The sequence below is a fragment of the Dysidea avara genome, chromosome 5 (assembly GCF_963678975.1).
Source record: "Dysidea avara chromosome 5, odDysAvar1.4, whole genome shotgun sequence".
NCBI lineage: Eukaryota > Metazoa > Porifera > Demospongiae > Dictyoceratida > Dysideidae > Dysidea > Dysidea avara.
In genome coordinates, this window is record NC_089276.1 from 26,533,492 (window position 1) to 26,552,992 (window position 19,501).

General features: G+C 38.5%; 3 protein-coding genes across 16 annotated transcripts in view; 2 read left to right on the top strand and 1 right to left on the bottom strand.

Annotated features, from left to right (window-relative positions):
• The window catches only part of LOC136256907 (ankyrin repeat domain-containing protein 13C-like), a 230,799-nt gene that overhangs the window by 58,673 nt on the left and 152,625 nt on the right, over positions 1-19,501 (bottom strand). The gene's annotated exons all lie outside the window — the stretch shown is intronic.
• Positions 2,313-19,501, top strand: part of LOC136256908 (transitional endoplasmic reticulum ATPase-like) — a 196,530-nt gene continuing 179,341 nt past the window's right edge. The window contains exons 1-13 of one of the 14 annotated variants that reach the window (XM_066049973.1): positions 2,313-2,536; positions 5,318-5,525; positions 5,639-6,807; positions 6,862-6,910; positions 7,133-7,170; positions 8,656-8,735; positions 8,783-8,918; positions 9,803-9,915; positions 9,972-10,043; positions 10,123-10,215; positions 10,510-10,703; positions 13,611-13,669; positions 15,330-15,426. In XM_066049973.1, coding sequence (XP_065906045.1) covers positions 8,867-8,918; positions 9,803-9,915; positions 9,972-10,043; positions 10,123-10,215; positions 10,510-10,703; positions 13,611-13,635 — 549 coding nt within the window. In that variant the 5' untranslated portion in view covers positions 2,313-2,536; positions 5,318-5,525; positions 5,639-6,807; ... (2 more) ...; positions 8,656-8,735; positions 8,783-8,866 and the 3' untranslated portion in view covers positions 13,636-13,669; positions 15,330-15,426. Of the gene's footprint in view, positions 2,537-5,317; positions 5,526-5,638; positions 6,808-6,861; positions 6,911-7,132; positions 7,171-8,655; positions 8,736-8,782; positions 8,919-9,682; positions 9,749-9,798; positions 9,916-9,971; positions 10,044-10,122; positions 10,216-10,509; positions 10,704-13,610; positions 13,670-15,329; positions 15,427-15,620; positions 15,838-19,501 lie in introns of those variants that run through there. The other 13 variants (XM_066049984.1, XM_066049975.1, XM_066049980.1 and 10 more) reach the window with 13 other exon arrangements.
• The window catches only part of LOC136256904 (uncharacterized), an 80,404-nt gene continuing 76,832 nt past the window's right edge, over positions 15,930-19,501 (top strand). Inside the window, exon 1 of the mRNA XM_066049967.1 lies at positions 15,930-16,053. Within this exon, the coding sequence (XP_065906039.1) occupies positions 15,999-16,053 (55 nt within the window). The 5' untranslated portion in view covers positions 15,930-15,998. The remainder of the gene's footprint in view (positions 16,054-19,501) is intronic.

Consider the following 19,501-nt stretch of genomic DNA (forward strand, 5'->3'; position numbering starts at 1 on the left):
TGCAAAATAGTAATACATAGTTGGTTAATTCATAGTAGCATATACTATCTATGGTTAATTCCAGATGAATTAGATAACTGCATGGTGCCTGGTTTTTAGAGGTAGCACAACATCAACTTGTTTCTTATGATATGAGATATTACATGCGTGATTGTGAGATCATCAGGCATGTTATATAGGTCAGTTCAGTAGCTAAAAGTTGACCAAATGCTTAATATTTTATGTAGCACTCAGACTACTAACATTTGACAATCTGCAAAATTAAATCTTCATCAGCATCTGGGGGGCTGTACTCCCACGCCCTTGCGTCTACCTTCCCCTTTGAATAATCCTGGGCACGCCCATTAGAGTTACTTCGAATTTTGTCATGTTCAATTTCATCATTAAAATGCCACTCTGACCAATGCACATGGCATTTTTTGTTCTCAACACATTGTTTAGAGCAGTGTAGCTAGTTATAGGGTTGATGTCAGTAGAGATTAGATTATCAATTTTTGTCAAAAGACATGGGTACACAGAAGGCTATAGCCTGCAAACATGCTCCCCACACACATAAAGACAACATACATATATACACACAGGACAAGTAACCACACAGTTACAAAATACAAAACAGAACAGTCAAAAATATAATTAAATGTTACAATAAGAGAAAGCGACGAAGAGCAGACCTAAACGCAGCCCGATTTGACCACTATAAAATGTGAATGGGAATAGTGTTCCAAAGAAAATGAGTGTTAACAAAGAAAGAGTATCGATACGGATTAATAGTCGAGGATGGAATTGATAGGGTCAGTGAATGCGATCTAGTGACAGAAGAAAATTGAAAATGTCTTGAAAATGGAAAAGAGAGGTGAGACACTAACATACTAGTCTCGCGTGAAGTGCCCTCTACAATCTATGCGTCAGCTGTCTGAACAGAGCCTTCCCCACCATCCGCCACAACAACATCCGAGATTTGACTGCAGAGTTAATGTCAGAGGTATGTCATGATGTATCTACTGAACCCCCCCTTCAACCCTTGGGTGGTGAATCTCTCTCCCTATGTACAGCTAACCAAGATCTTGGTGCTCGCTTGGACATCAAGGCTTCTGGCTTCTGGGGGTTCTCGGTTTGAACCTACTTTTTTTTGATGTTAGAGTATTTAACCCTTATATGCCCCTTCAAACTGTTGTAATCCCTATCGCCAGCATGAAACTTCGAAGCGTCGTCAGTATGAAGAGAGAGTGCGAGAAGTGGAACACGGTAATTTTAGTCCTCTTGTTTTTTTAACTTCTGGAGGCATGGATGCCTCCACCACTGTGGCTTACAAGCGCCTGGCCTTCCTCCTATATATCATGTAAGTATCACTCTACTGTAGGGTGATGAGCTGGCTTCGCTGCCGTCTTAGCTTCTCCTTATTGCACTCTGCCATCATGTGCATAAGGGGTTCTCGCTCCTCCTCTGGTCATCCCTTTAAGGGTCATGTTCCAGCATCAGTTGACCTAGCACTGGGGGAGGGGCGTCTTGGGGCCATTTAAGCCCCATTTCCTTTTTTCTTTTCTATTCTGTGTTCTGTAGGTTCTATTTCAGTAGCTCTGTAGGTGTAGGGATAGGCTAAACCTTTTTTTTTTTTCATAGAACATCTTAGCGTAGAGTAGATTTAAAATATATATATATATATATATATATAGCCAGACCCTTTTCTTTCTTTGGTGTAAGGACAGGGGGAAAAAAGGCTGCCTTTTCTTTCCCGGGAAAGAAAAGGGTCTGGCTATACGTGAGGCCACTCCAAATAAATTCTGTTTCCCGTCCTGGACTCAGGCATATTTGCATGTGGGAGGGCAGTCCATTTCCATTATTTCATTATAAGGTTGGCAGCTTTTCAAGCCATTATTTGCCTGGCACAACCATAAACAGCTGCATAAAAGCATGCTTAAGCTCCTTTTTTAAGTTGCAAAAATAGCATTGCGCCGAGGTGATAGCACTGCTGACACTGGCTTTTATTGAGCCTGTTAGTATGCAATAATAACCGGAAAATAATGGAAGAATACGAAATAATGGAATATTCAGAGCTAACAGTAACCAGATGCGGGCGGTGGACGGAATTTATTTGGAGTGGCCTAAACACTAACACATAGGTATACGTACTTTCAAACAGATTTAGTTAGTGACATGCACTTCATACCTAATGCCCAGTCCGTCGTGTCCATAAACTTCACGCAGATCGCTACAAATCTAGAGGTTGTAAAATCAGAAAGTTTTGCAGAAACCATAGATAATAGACACCCCACCCCCACCATGCAGAAACCGAGGCAAGCGGCTGTAGCGCACGCGAGCGCACGTGCATCATGGTGGGCGTCCTTTGGATGGATTCTGAGGTACTCTCTGACGTCGTGTACAGTCTAGGGACGATGGCGATGCTCGCGTAGCATTAAATGAAGACGCTGCACTCCTCCCCAGTTATCTACCTTGTTATCTACAGCTGAAGTGAAGGATGGGACACAAGCTGACAAGCCCGCGTAAACAGCCGAGGAAGCAGCAGGCGGGAAATAATGTGCGTGAGAGCTAATCATAGATGAGCTACATCTATGAGCTAATAAATAAGAGGTACAGAACATTTGATTTCAATTTAGCTTCAAGCAGTGTCCTTTGGCTATTTTAACGTGCAAGCCGAGGGGGTGGTGGTGGGGAAGGGAGGGTGGTGTACGATCTGTGACCACAGTCAAACACAAGTAAACGGAAGTGTTGACTCTAAGTCACAGGTCAAGGTAATATCAAAGTTTCATTGTGCTCATGTGCTCACATATCTACCTACAATGTCTACCTATACAACCTCGTATACAACTTCCCATTGATGTGTGACCTTTAGTGTTCTGAAGTGTTATGGGTTGAGGTTTACATTTAGCAGCAGGATCCCAGTTTTAATACTCAGTTAGTCTTGTGTAGCCAGATACTTTGAAAGCACAATGTGCTTGTTGGTTAAAGATTATACAAGTGCCTATGTTGGAGGACATAATTTCTTCTGGTTTATTTTTTTTGGTGCAGACACCTATAATCCTGTAATTGAACATCACCCTGCAATTTAGTATAGCCTGGCTATGTGCATAAAACTAACATGCAGTTGTTGATTTTGTTGTTTCCGTGAACAAGAAGACTTATTCCAGTCCACCCAGTTATGCCATGGTGAATGTTGTGTACAATAGAATACTTCGTTACCACGCGGTTGTTACAGGCAATACCATATACTTTTTTCTCCCTCTGGCCCTAATGGCAATACCATATATGGATATTGATCTTGATAATTGTGGAGTCCGATAGTATCCATTACTAATCTGCTCCGTAAATGCAGTCACTATGGCAAAGGGAAAAACTGAAGGTGGTCGACTTAAAGATATTGAATAATCTATTATGGTCAAGTTAAAATACGCGTGGTGTACTTTCGATACAGAGGGAATGAAACGAAAACCATCTTGACTACTTTTTGCCACGCATTAAAGGTTAGTTAAGTATAGGCACAGATTCTACTTACACTTGCAGTGATGTTAAACTAATAAGCTTTGCTGTGGGTTGAATGATATTGGCTTCGTTGAATAGTGGTTGACAATCGATCACTTACGCTACTGTGTGACAGCTGGAAATGGTGCAAAATGATTTTTAACTTGGTGCATGCCCCATTCCATTCCGGCTATTAGCACTATACCCTACAGCACCATCACCTTGACCATAGACCACAATGGTAGGACAGCTTGGGTTCCCCAGTGAACATGATCAGGTGCTCACTGATATAGTTGATTGTATATCTCTGTAGTGACATAAAATTTTTTTGTGGATTTGTGACCAATCAAATATGAGGAATCACATTCAAATCTCATTATCATTGGCTTATTTTCACATGACAACATAGACTTTGATGAAACACGAAGAAGACCTTGTCTAGTGTTGTAACATGGCTCAAACGGATGACAGTGCCATTTCTGGCTACCATTTCACTGTTTGTGCATCCAGAGCGTGATTTCAGGTTTGTTCTGTAATATTGTAGCGTCTCAATCACCATTTTCCTTATTTGGATATGATAGAGTTCTCGTGTATTCCTTGGGGCCTGTTTCACTTCTTGGGATTCTTTCTAGAGCTGTCACCAACTATCCTTACCGTAGTGAATATTCAGGCAGCTCCTCATAATTTCAGTATTCGACTTTAAATAGTCGTCATAAGGTACCGGTCGACATTCGATCACTCACTTCTTCTACTTATAGGCATGCTAGAAATGGCTCGCTCAAAGTTTCTATTTAATGTCCAAATGTGTTTCACAGTTACCTATGCTGACAAAAATCATTTAACCTGCTAAACTATTATTATGTAAGCATTTTAAACATATAATTTACAGTCACTAACGTACACTGCGGTTAACTCTTGTAAATCATTGCTAATGCTGGCAGACTTCAGAAAACCAACCTCACTGTTACTAAAGGCTTGGACACAATTGTAACATGAAAATACTACAGTAGTTTATCCTTTAGAATGATAAGGAAGTAATTCTACATCAGAATTTTATGAATTGGTAAGAACACGATATGCCACGTGGCGGGTATCAAATAGAAATTCAAGCGAGTGATTTCCATCATGCCTATTCTAGTACATGCTGGAAACCTTGCACAATCCGCTAAAACAATTTTTCTCCTTGGTGCGCATCCCAATTGGTTCCGTCCATTCCAGATTTTAGCACTACCCAGTGATATATGTATCCTGTATAGGAGGAAAGTTTGGAGAGTGAGAGGTGTTTCATCAAACTAAAATCTGCCACATTGTTCATGCAATACAATTAAATCCACCAAACTTTTTCTTGTTATCCTATACCAATTTGCCAAAAGTTTCCTCCTACTAAACATTCCTGCAATATATAGTATGTCATGACTGGGGTGAATATCATGACATGTTGTACTTTGAGTGGAGGTTCAAAGTGACGCTAACATAACTGAACTACATCAGTCATACAGTACATGCAGTTATGTGGATAATTTGACAAATACAATACAATTATGTAAGGAATGTCATACAAACAACTCAGTCTTAAATTGTTCACTAAACTGGCAAATTTACTGCATGGGATTTAAAGCTGTTGATACCCCACAGTAATATCTCTGCTTTCTTTTTTTGATTCTTGTGTCAATGTATATACTTGTATGTACTTATATAGGTCTGGAAATAGTTGTAGTCAAAAAGTGTGTTGTAGGAAAACTGAAAATACTTTTGCAGTAAAATTTTCTATATCTATATGTATGTTGTTTGTAAACAATATATTGTGAGGAAGACATGTTGTAGTCTTCCTCTCCAATAGGAGACATATTCCTGGTACAAGGAGACATGAGAGCAATAGAGTCAAGGTAGTGGAGACAGACCCATCCCCTCACTGTACTGTGGCTCCTGACACTGTCATCCATTGTGATGGTGAACCAATCAAGAGACAGAATGAAGAGGATACTTTAAATGAAGTTGGTTATGATGATGTTGGAGGTTTTAGGAAACAACTAACACAAATCAAAGAGGTGAAATTCATGTGTTTGTGTGTGTGTGCATGCGTACTTGCATGTGCGAATGTGGCGCGCACATCCATGTATGTTTCTACAGTACCTACATATGAGCCAGGTGTCCTCCACAGGTTTCTGTTGTAAATAGTACCCTCCAGACATTGAAAGGAAATTATCTAAATTGTTCATTTACTCTCTTGGTCTTCATGCTTACCCCGGCATACTCTCACCAATAGCACTGCAGGTATAATGTGGAGAGACGAAAGTGATCTAGTCGGTTATTATCTGGTTGGCCTACATTGTGTATTGCTATTGTGTAAAATACTTGACTGCTATATTAAAATGTAAGATGTTGTGTGGATGTTTTGCTTTTGCGAAGTTGATTAGATATGTAATTATTATGTATGCACAAGAGTGTTCTGTTTGTCTGTCAGTATGTCCCACATGTACACATCATCTAAAAGTGTACTACCATATAGCGGGAAATTTTCGAAAAGTTAAATTTTTGAAAAGAGTGCTCGATTGGAAGTTCGAAAATATTTGAAACTGTTCCTCTTTACCGCACCGCACTGCACCGCGCCATAGATAATTAACTAGAAAGGTTCATGGAGGAAGCGAACAATGGTTGTGTTGATCACATACATAGCTAGAATTTGCTGCTTTTTTTGTTCAGTATGCTGTAGCTAGATAAAGGTCCAATCTGGCTTTGATAGAATTGCGTCTAGCTACCCTTGACTTTTCCTTGGTAGCTTGAACCATGTTGTTTGGCGGACTTTGTTTTAATCCAGTGGCCTGTGTATTGAGCCATAAGTACATGCATGGCGTTTTTCAGTAGTACATCTTGGTATTTGCTGATAATTATTTGCTGTCTTTCCTGGTAATTTCACTCGGGCCAGTCTCTCAAGCTCTTATAGGCTTAAAGACTCATGGTGCCATTCATGCTCGCTCGTGGTATAGCTATATGGCTAATTGTGTTCACCTTCCAGTGGTCCAGTGCCTAGCTACATACATTATGCCTATAGCTAACTGATATTAGTAGAAACTATGCATGCGTGCACTCATGAACTTCATTTATAGCTAGCTATACTTTCTTTGATTGTCACTTCAAAGATGTAAATATTGCTAGCTGTTTTCAAAAAAAAAATTTTTTTTTGAAAATGCAGTGTTATTTTCGAATTTTTAACCTTTCGAAAATTTCCCGCTATACGGTAGTATTATTAAGAGATTTATGCGTCTTTTGTTGTTGATGATTGAGTTACCATTGTGGCATCCACAACTATTCAAAGCTATTGGAGTCAAGGTATGTGTAATTTCAACTTGAAAGTGGATCATAAATCAGTCACAATTTTTACAGCCATCTAGGAGAGTTTTATTGTATGGCCCACCAGGAGGTGGATAGCTAGGTACGTAAGTTATTAAGAATATATCACTGCTAAACTGTCTGTCTAATTGTTGCAACTGTGTATATGTGGTTGTGTGTAACCTGCTCTGTTTTTCTGATACTGATTGATATACAGAATTGTTTTTGGCTCCTATTCTCTTGATAAATGTGACCCACTAAGCAAAAACCTGACTGATTTGCATTTTCCTTGAATTTCATGTTATGATTTCCTTGTTGTTTACAGGGAAAACCAATGGACTGTTAAAGTTTCAGCCTTATCTGGTAAGTACTTTTGGAGTTATAGTGATAGACAACTAGATCAGAAAAGCAAAACAATTGATTTGTACAGTGCCTATACGTAAAAACAATTACAGGCACTCGTTTAAGCAATCATAAGTTTTGAATGTAATGGGCTACAGAGTTGGGACTTGTGTCATTCAATTCACCATGAACTGGGGCATTCATCAAGGTATAGTTATTGGCCTAAATACACCCATGCTATTAAGCAAGAAGGCTGTTCAAGCTGACAAACGGCGACAATTAAGTTTGTTTTACCGCAACATAAACAAACACATGTAACTCATGTTTGCTTCATAGTACAGAAACGAAACAAAGATATTCTTTTTCTCCATGAAGAGGCAAATCCAGTAGCATAGTAGATATTTCAACTTGAGTCTTCCTTCACTGTGTTATGAAGCAATTAAAACTTATTTATGTAGCACACGTTTTTTACCCAAAAAAACGTGTGCTACATAGATATTTGCTATTTCAATAGCAAATATCTCAAAACCAGAATTATACAAACCAGTCAGGTTTTCACTCAGCAGGTCACAAATGGTAAGGCTGTACATGGGAGTATTATGATACAATACGATAGTACTGTATAGTAGGGGTTGGTAAGAAATCATATGGTTTCATGGATTTCGCACTTAAAAAAATGGCCTTGCAATAAGTTACCCAAAATCACACTTTTTAATAGTCTGCCTTAGAGTATTCATTCTACTAAACCTACACCTGTTATTGTGTGTGTGCGTGCGTGCATTCGTGTGCGTGTGTGTGTGTGCATCGGCCTGGTAATTGGTTCCTGGTTCAATGCTGGGTTACATCAAATTGGTGTTGTTGTTGTTTCCTTGAGCAAGAAACTTTACTCGCATTGCTCTAGTCTACCCAGCTGTTTAAGTGGTGGCCTGGTGTCAACTGGGGAAGTAGCCCACCAAGCTGTAACATCTGGTATTAACTGGGGAAACTAATGCCAACTGTCCATGTCTTGCACAGCCGGTGAAGGTCCAGGTAAGACTTCAGGTGCCCACACCTTCACCTGTGGGACATGGTACAGCCTCCTGCGGGTTACTTGTCCTGCCCCAGGAGCAATCGCCTGCACTGACTCCTAGCACTTGAGTAGCACACATGTGTTCCAGTGGTGGTTCACTGAGTAGGCGTGACCATGCTAGCATGGCAGCTAAAGGTGCTTTTGCTTTGTGTGTGTGTGTGTTGTGTGTGTGTTGTGTTGTGTGTGTGTGTGTGTGTGTGTGTGTGTGTGTGTGTGTGTGTGCTTTTGCTTTGTGTGTGTGTGTTCTCCATGCTTACCCCAGCATGCTCTCACCAACAGCACTGCAGGTATAACGTGGAGAGACAGAAAAGTGGCCATTTCTCGCTTTATAGTCAGACTTTTGTTTAATGCCTGGTTATATTTAAATGGCCTACATTCTGTGTTGTACACATGGAGTATCATTGTTTGTCATCTTTACTTGTGTCATTTCATTGCAGCCTTTGAGGAAGCAGAGAAGAATGCTCCTGCTATTATCTTCATTGATGAAATAGATGCTATTGCTCCCAAGATAGATAAGGTATTTGTGACCTTCTGTTACTCTGTGTTTATTACCAATTGTAACAGACACATGGTGAAGTGGAGAAAAGAATTGTATCACAATTACTCACTCTTATAGATGGGTTAAAACAAACAGCTCATGTTGTTGTCATGGCTGCAACTAACAGGCCCAGTAGTATTGATGCTGCTCTGAGAAGATTTGGTATGTTATCCACTACATATACCGATGTATAAAACATCAGTTTTGATTATGTGTATATGGTACTGCTGGCAAAAAAGCCTGGGTAGTATTTTGGGACTTCTGTGTCTGGCCTTTTACTTTTTAAACATAAGTCTAAGACTGGTAAACCCACTTGTATTGCATCTCAGAAAGAGTAGTACCATACTGTACATATCGTAATAATTTGGTGTCTGAATGTTCAACCAGTTATCAAAACCAAATTAGTCATTTCTAGCTGTGTTCTAGCCATTTTAAAGCTTTACAAACAAAGAACAACATGAGAAGTGCCTCTGCAGTCAATCTAGTCAGGAAATTACAGACAATTCTCATTGTAATACAAGAGTCAGTACAAGAATTCATTGCACTCCCATAAATGAACACCACAATGATGGAAGAAGAAATGGAACACAAAGGTGGACCATGATGGATGCATTGTAGCTGCTGTGGTTGGCAAAAAGGCACATGCTGGCCGTAAGGCAAAGAGTGAAGAAGTCAACCCCGTTGTGTCAAGTTATACTTTGCTGAAAGCACCAGTCAGAATAAATAAGTAAAATTCTGTTGAAGGTGTTTTAGGTTGCTCTGAGTGTTTGCTTATATTTATTACTTAACCAATACTGCTAAGTTGTAAAGGGAAGGTGAGGCTGCTTTGCAAGAAAGTGCTAATCTTTATCCCGACTATACGGTGCAACCATACTATGTATATGATGTTTGACAACGAACATCCAATCTAATAGTATTACTTGTAGAAAAAAAGCTGGAACAAAAAAGGCAGCAAAGAAGCACGACACCCTCCCTGGCTTTGGTGTGAATAAGTAAATGTATTTTTCCCAGTAATTAATGTGAAGTGTATGTTTTTATACAGGTAGGTCATTTTGATCGGGAGGTTGAAATTGGTATCCCTAATGCTACTGGACAACTAGAAATCTTACGTATTCACACAAAGAACATGAAGTTGGCAAGTGATGTTGACTTGGAACAGGTGACACTAATCACAAAAGATGACTAGTGTATTTTACATGTGTGTTCTAATTACAGGTGGCTACTGAGACTCATGGTCATGTTGGTGCTGATCTTGCTTCATTTTGTTCAGAAGTAGCTCTCCAACAGGTAATAACCTGTGTATTGATAGTAACATACAGTAGATGTGTTGTGTACAGTAATGATAGAAGTGTTATGTTACACACAGATATGTGAGAAGATGGATCTCATTGATCTTGAGGATGACACTATTGATGCTGAAGTGATGGACTCCTTGGCAGTAACAATGGACAATTTTAGGGTCAGTATCATTGAGTATGGTAGTGGGTAATATTAGGGATCCACCCCTCCCATGAGGAATAATGGCTAGATGTGACCTTGACACTTGACATTCATATATATGCAGAGTTGGGGGTACATTTGTAACGTGTTATGTAATAATATTACTTATGTTGTAATGCAGTAATGTAACACAGTACATAACGCATAGATAATATCTATGCATAAAGTAACGAGTAATATATAATGGATATTACATCTGGAAATACCCAAAATTGTAACGCATTGTTTCTTTTTTAATGCACATTGTATCCAGTATGTGATTGGCTGCATTTTGGACCCTGATAGCACTGAAGACAGCTGTACAGCAAGCACAAAGAGTGATAGTGTATGGGGAGTGCCCTTGAGAGCAAGGTACTGCAACAAAGTATGTTTTGAGGCTGAACTACACCAGAGAAGTGTCTCACTCGTGTCACTTGTAGTTGTAGGCTGGGAGCACGCATTTAGAAGGTTGGGCTTAATTTATAGCTTGCAACAAACAAATGTAATATGTAATAATATTTATTACTAGTTACAGCCCTCAAAGTAATGTGTAGTATGTAATGCGTTACATTGTGTAGAAGTAACTAGTAATATGTGACCGGATCTGCGAAAAAGGAACATAATCACACAAGCCTAAATTTACAGTTTAAAGCATTGAATACATTGGATGAAATACTTGTGTGTTATTAAAAAATTCTGTCAATTTTTTTAACCCCTCTTTCATAGTGAAGGAAGGGACTGACAATAAAAACCTGGATAACATCTTATTCGCCTGCTCAAGAGGAGTTGGAAAATCTTTGTTTCATTTCAGTAGACCCAAGGTTACACAAGTTATGAGTGTTTCTTTACATCATGTCGAAGCAATCGTATGCGATCGATTTTTCCTCGCAATTTTTGCCTTTGTATGCAGTGAAGAAGGGTGAGTAAAGGAAAAACTTACCCAGTAATTGATTCCCCTGTTCATGGCGAGCACAATGGTTAAAATTTTGGCTCTGTACCTCAATCCGTTGGTAAGTTACAACCATTTTTGTAAGCGCCTGTGATAAATTTTCTCTATGTTTGCTGTACATATTAATTTTTCTGTTGATTAATTTTTCTGTTGTTGCTACTTTGTAGGGCTATAACTCCCAAAGTTATTGGCATATTAAGCTGAAACTTTGAATTCGGAAAATATGCAATTATGTCCTGTTTTCGAAGATCCGGTCACATATGTAATGAGTTACATTTTTAGAGTAGTGACCCCAACTCTGTATAATATAATATTATGTATACCAACACTAGTGCCTGCCCTATGGTGCAGGAGTTGCTGTAGTGAGTATATTATTTATTAAGGTGACTGACCCTATGTGAAGAACTTTATTTCCCCATACATCTATAAGCATTAAACTTTCTATGAAAGTGTCTGTATAGCACTGAAACTGTACATTATCCTATAATTGTACCTATTTCATGGGTTAACTCCCTTAAAACTTCACAGTAAAGTAAGCTGCTACTTAGTTTATTGATTGAAATACTAAAATGTCAAGAAAGTATTGACAGGTAGGAAGATAGCACAATAGAAAAATGAAGTTACATATAGTGTATATATAATGTGAATATTACACAACAAAAATAACACGAAGGGATCCACTTAGTTAAGATGTTCCAATAAGGTTGAGAGTATAAATAATAGTTAGACACCAAGACCAAGGGAACTAAGCGATTTAGTAACTCTGATGGCCTGGGGCTGTAGCGTCCCAAGTGCAGCGAGGGTGCTACTAAGGGCCAGAGGGGTTACTAAATCGCTTAGTTCCCGTTGGTTGCGGTGTCTAACTTATTTAGACTATGGTTTAAAGTACATACCTTTATAGCTAGAGCATTAGGGTTGGGTGAAAGAGCAATGTAGATCGGCAGAACAGTTTCTCCCTAAAGTCCTTACAGCGCCCACAAAAATAATTATTCGGTCGGTAACCAGAGTAACGGCTAGAGCTACAGTAGATACGCCGCTTAGTCTACTATTTCTCCAGAATTATTCGCAGAACACGGAGAAGAATTATATTACAGTATTATCAAGTACTCCAGTGCACCTTTCGTGTTATAATTATTTTTCACGTACAGAATTGCCTGAGGGCGGATTACTAAATGAACATGTGTAGGTGACTAAATGAGCATGTCAGGTGACTAAGTGATTTAGTAACCCTCTAAATGAGCTATATCATAGTCTAAGAAAAAGTAGTGCATGAAAAGAATGGAACAAGTCAACAAAAACGTTATCAAAATGAAAAAAGGAATCAAACTCACTACATCACAATTAGATTGCGAATGCTCTTACCACTATGCTATACTTTATACTTAAAAATTGAGGTTATTGTAAAACCAGCTTATATGGGCATGAATAAGTTGAATGGCGCAGGTATTTACCATGTGGTTTACTTAAGAATTCCAACAATTTTGCTCTACACCCTCACATTAAGTGCTGTAATTGACAAATGACAACCTTTAGAAGTTTCATTTAACACCACGATGATAAACACTGTGTTTGGCACAATAATTGTGTAATTAACCTGGTTAACCCTTAGATGTGCATAAGCCTATACTATACAGCCTATACAGCTGTATATAGGCAAATACGCATGGCTGTAAACAAAGTACTATAACTTTCGAAGTATACCTCCTATGTCTAAGCAATTTACTTCATTGTACTCGTAATGTAATAAGTGTTACAATGATACCTAGGGCTTTTCCCTTTGTGCTAAAGCATAATGCCAAACTCACTGTGTAATCAACTTTTCATTAAATAAACACGCAAAACCTTTACACACCTTTATAAAATGATCCATAACTTGATGGCGGTTGTTCCAATCGAAGGTTTGTTTGCTTCAGCATTAAATTTTGCGTTAGGCCATGCAAAGCTCACGTGATTAAACCCACAATCGACGTGACGAGAAGCTTGGTTGATGGATAACACTGATCGCCGTTGTTCTTTGCTTCATAACAAGTAAGTCTCTATTGTTACAGTGTTTATTTAACCTTCCCCAAGTAGCCCAGTGAATAGAATTTTGATCAATGTGTATAGTTTTAGGCTAAAGGAGTTGAGCTACTCTACCTAATGTCGCTATGAATGTGTTAACTGTGTCAACACGCTTTCCCCAAACGTTTCATGCATGTTTAAGGGTTAACACACAGGTACAAATTTTCTGAAGATCAGTTTGGTTGCCTACAACTATTTAGCGCATTGTGAAGTAAATAGCCAATGAAATTCACTCTTTGTAGAATTCAAAATCACAGCTCAAATGCCATTGGCTATTCATCGCACATGCACAACATAGTCACGGACAACCAACCTGATAACCTCTATATAATAATAATTGTTTCATTGCTATTTCAATTATTTAGCCATCCTATAACCAGACAGGCTTGACCAGTTATCGTGCATTCCTCTACCTGATGAACCAGTAAGTGTGTTGTGTATAGTGTTACAGACATATTTAACTTTAGTATTTGTCCAACCGCTTTACAAGCAAGTGGATTGTGTTAAACTCCTTATGTAAATTTCCCAGTACAGTGATTTTAAAATTACAGTAAGCCTCAATTACAAACCACGCGCACACGCACGCACACACACATTCAATAATATAGCAGGAACTCACAAATGTAACAACACTCCTTCCATAAGCTCCTAATGATAGTGAGACCAACCTTGTAGGTACTAAGATATAACAAGTTACCTAGTTGGAGAAGGTGGTCAATATTGTTATAAACACTACAGGCTTCTGTTGTACAAGCTCATGGTTGCTAGCCATACATAGTAATTGTATGTGTTGCCATGTTATGGGAGGCATGGCTGTAAACCAGTAAAATGTGATACAGTGTAGTTGTCCCCTGATGACGATGAGGCAGTATTGGTTAGGTAAAACTAAGCCCAAACAAACTTTCAGATCGACCCGAAACGCTTTCAACAAGTTGCTACAGAATTTTAAAAATAATTTATTTAATGGAATTTACTACTGATTACCTGACTGACTGACTGATGCCAAGCATAACTCGGTAACAGCTAAGGCTATGGGCTTGATTTTTTCACTGTTCAACGTCACTTCAGCTGGACATGTGTCTTGGCATACCGCAGTACGTACAATGCATTCTTCATGGACTTACCAGTGTCCTCCTTTGTATCCCATTTATCTTTGCTGACAGCAAAAAGTGTCAATTTGGCGATAGCACGTGATGGCTTCCCTTCGTAATGGAAATAGTCCATCCCTACTGTGCTCAAGATGCCATAATAAAAATGCACAATAGGGATCAGCGTTGTAAGTGGGCCGGGTCATTTGGGTCACATTTGGTCCGGGTCTTATCCACTTCATTGAATATCTGGGTCTGACCTGGATGAGATCACATGTGACTTATAAGTTAACAAGCTCGATTGTGTTGGTGGAAATGCAGTTGTAAACACTCAAGAAACTTACATAGAGCCACACACACCATTCAGGAATATGCTTTGTTGTATGTGCCGGGTATGTAGAGCCACACCCACTTATTAGAATTGTATCAGCTGTTCTCTGTGGGCATGCATTGAGATCCGTATTGCTACTTGAAATGTAGGTAGCTAACTTCTGGAAATTCTTAATTGCTGTAGCTGCATGTAGACTTATGTGGAGCCACACCCACTTGATAGTATGTACGTGGAGCCACACCCACTTGATAATATGTAGCTACTCACTTCTTGCAGACAATCCTTTCTATGCTGGCTAGCTAATGTAACTTGGAATTTGTGGACTTTTAATATAGCTCTTGAAGCACGCCTCTATTTTAATTAAACCGGATCAGATCCAGGTCCCATCCGGATAACTATTTGGGTTAGTGGGTCAAACAGGTCAACAGTTCTGACCCACTTACAACGCTGGTAGGGATATAACACTTCTTATTGTTTTACTGTGATTTAAGATCGTGCACTACTTCAGCTTGTTTCAGCACTTTTTATCAATGCTATGGTCCCTACTCTAGTTGAAAATTCCAAATTTTTCTGTGTACTTGTATGGTACTAGTCTGTTCCTCAGGAGTAGTGTGTGCAGTATCATGTTATGTGTGTACAGTGTAATGATTAAACTGTACTTGTAGGATGTGGGAGATGAAGCAGTCTCTGAAATCAGAAAAGTTCATTATGAAGAAGCTATGACATTTTGCCTGTTGATCTGATAGTGATATGGATAAATACGTAAGTTGGTGTATCATGATGCAGTCATCTGTCACATTGTTACTATTGTAGCTATTTTTATGTGAAATGTCACAGTGTCATGTTTGTAAGAATTGCAACACTTAGCTTCATGAAACCACATGCACCATACATTAGGCTAATCTTTAATCTCTCCATACTGCAACTGATATTATTTTGTTTCTTTTTTTATTTAGTTTTCATGCCTCAGTGGTCCTACTCAACAACCAGTGGATGATGATGGATAGCTAGCTAACTACACCTTGTATACCCAAGCAGCTGGGTTATTATGCCAGCCTTGATGTTTGAACTTCCACACTGAGCCTACATACTATGCATGCATGATGTAATGTACTTCACACTAGTTGTAGCTCCTTAATATTGTATTTAGACTCTGTGTTCATAGATACCGTATTACTGTGTAAATGACGTCATGCATTACCAATCGATTGTGGCTTCTATGTTCTTGATAAAGGTGTGGCTACTCAGATCGTTACCGCAGAATGTTATTTTCGTCAGCTCGCTAAAGAGTTGCCGAAGAATCATTTTCGTCAGCTCGCTGAAGAGTGCTTTCCATGGCTACTTCTGGTGGGGTGGGGAAATCTGATGATGAGGCTAGTAGGATTTCTGGTAAGACATAATTAATAGGTTACTATTAATTTTGTTTTAAGAGTTCATGCAGTTCCTGTTAATAGGCTTAGCTATAGTTTATAATCCAACTGCAGCACAAGCTGCTTTAGACCTTCAGTGCTGGCATGGTCATTGTAAAGCACGCACAGCATACGGCCAGCGTGAATATGGCTGCCGGCCGTGACATGAATGAGTCGTACTTGCGTGAATACCGGTGTTGCATCAGCCTCTGTCATTGCACCACTCTAGGCACTGTTGGCCTGCATCACAGAATTTCCTATCATATCAGTACATGTCTGAAAAACTAACGATTCGGCATGCGTACGTGCTCCTCTTCCTTCCCAGAGATTGATTTTGGTGATGAGTAGAAGACCCAATATGCACGTGCACCCCTGGAGCTATTAAGGCTTTACAGCACAAGTGCTGAAGGTCTGTAGGACACCTAGGCCCAACCCTCCACTGCTCACTGTGCACTAGGCAATATAGACTATTATGCTTGTAACTTCACCTATTATGCTATGCTGCAGTGCTCTAAATTTTATTTTTGTTATTAAATAGTGCGCAAAACCCGGCATAGGCAAAACCTCTAAAGAGTGTGAGCGCACAACACAAATTACAATGGTGCAAGTGCATGGTGTGTGCAAAATAATACAGTGCATGATTAGGTAACATAGTCTTAAAAAAGAACTATTAACTAATTCATGAGCTGTTCCAAAGTCGAAAATATTATTGTTGTTGATGGGGAAAATAAGTACAGATGGCTAGAGTAGGGTAGTAGATAGGTGAAATTGTGATGTCGTGTGTTAGAGTTACTTGCATGGGATGAGGTAATGGCTGGGAATGGATACTAAATTATCAATTATTTTGTACATCATCGTCACTTTTAGGGTGAATCTTTTTGATTGTAAACTCTGCTATTCTAAATCATTTATATAAGACCAGCTACGCTTGTATTCCATGAATAGTCATTTTTAACAAATCTTGTCGCACGTCTTTGAACTTTTTCAATCTTGTTGATGTCTTTATGAGTATATGTGGGCCACATACTGTGCATCCGTATTCTATAATTGGTACCACCAATTTAACCTATTAGTTTATAATTATGCTCAAACTTTTGCCATAACCTCCAAGTTTAACTAGGCATCTTTTTGTATATTGATAACAATAACTTTTGGCTTGCAAAAACAATTGTTTAAAGTTAGCCCAAAAAAATCATTTTGCAGCCTAATAGTAATATAAATTATACCTGACTGCTTTATTGGAACTACTGATTCTACAGGGGACCACTACTTTTCCTAGGAGGGAATGTATGTAGTGGTACATATATATAATATATATATGGCTACACAAGACTGTATTAAACAGAGTTACTGTATCTATATGCATGACATGACATGCATACATTTTTCAATGATAACAATTTACATGTATATAGTATAGCAAAACCTACCCATGTTTCAAAGCACCTATTATGTTCAAAATTATGCCAGCATAATAGACTGGTGCCTACCAAACACACTTAGCTAGTTCTTTGGGGCAAGTGATGAGGGATTTGTATAATATAGTCCTTAATTATTAGGGATTCCAGCCCAATTTCAGAGAAAGGTAGAGTGTTAATGGTCGATCTTCGAAATACTATAACAACATTTTTTGTCAAGTTGAAATTGGCTACTTTGGTATGCATAGAACTTTAAAAGTGACGTAAGCTGTTTTTTCACCAGTCTGGGGCTTCCTATGACAGAAAAATCTAATTAGGAAGCCATGCATCTAGTAAAACTGCTAGTGGCAAGTTTGTAAATGTACTGATCCATGGGATGAGAGAAACGTTGAGTCTTTGGTGACTAGTGAGCAAATATTATGTTTCACCTACTGCACACTTGCACGTAAATACATTGGTACTGTATATAGCTATCCATATAGGCGGGTCCTCATATCTCAAGTTGGAAACTGGCCACAACTTATAAAGGTAAGTGACAGCTAAAGCGGAAGCATCACAGTGATGCAATGATATACCTAATAGGGGGATATGGATTCAATTATGGCATTGTTATGCAGACTTTGAAGTGGTTTAATGGGTTACACCTCCATTAGAAAATTGTATGTGAACATAAAATTGCTAAAGAGTAAGCACTAGTGAATGCCTTCCATATGACAGTATGTTTATTATAATAGAAAGATTACAAAATTACAAAACCACACGAAATTAAGTGTAACATGGACAATAAACTTAAAATGTCCACTGTGATCATCAGCTAGTGTCGGTATGGACAAAACCCCATGTAAATTAAGTATCTTCTTCATGTGGATTCAGATGACGTAATTAGTTAACTGCATTGTTATTCCTCGTAGTGCCAGAGTTTCAGGGAAATCTACAGATTTTTCTTGGAAAACATTATGGTAAATCTGTTCCTTTTGTTTTGCTGTGAAATAATTTTCATATGCAAAACTTGTATGAAAATTTTTTTGAAAGAAAATAAAGCAAATTACGGCACAAATATCTACAAGTGGGACACTAAGTTCCAGCAAGACACTAACCTCCCACCTGTTCCCAAGATGGGGAAACAAGGCTTGACATTGATAGGTACATTTCAAGCAATTGACAGGTCATGTGTCATGATGTGCTTTTAAAATGACATGATTACCATAGAAACAATCTTAAAAGACACCTGAATTGTAAGCTACCTCTGAACTAGCAAATTATTACACTTTCTACTCTTTAACTCAGGTGTAGCCAATGACCCAACATTATTGTCACCATAAACAGGGGCGTACTGAGGGGGTTTCCAGGGGCTTCAGGAAACCCCTTCGGATTTTACACACTACTTGAAACATTAAGAAATTGAAACTTCAGGTTTCCAGAATTTAAACTCTATCATACTTGGACACTACCTTTGATTTCACAACTTTTATAACCCAGGTTGGCTGTTTTGTGTGAATTTCATTTATTTTTATACTTTATTAGATCCCAAAACCAACCTTTGGGGTCATTTCTATACAGTCACAATGATAATTATTGAAGACAGACTTATAAATGCATTGTATTGCATGATAATTTTACTTCAATGTTTGGTAATATTGCTGTATTACTGAGGACTTCTAATAGAACATACATAGAATGTTCTAGAACAATTCAGTTCTATTATTGGTAGATTTATAGTTCTTAAAAGGTTTTGGCTAACCTTTATAGTAACAGACAGCTTGATTTGGAGTATTTTGTTTAATAATAAATGACCTCCTGCCCACATGAAAATCCAAATTTTTGTTGACGAGAAACAAGTAATCAAGTTTGCTTGGCCTTATGAGCAGATTTAAACTAGAACTTTCATTATAAAGCAGAAATTAAACAAGATGATCAGCCAAGATAGCAGTGGTTCAGTTCTTAAGGATGCAGGTGTTAGGTACGGAGGTCCCTGGTTCAAACTGTGGTAAGTTTTTTTGGACACCTTTT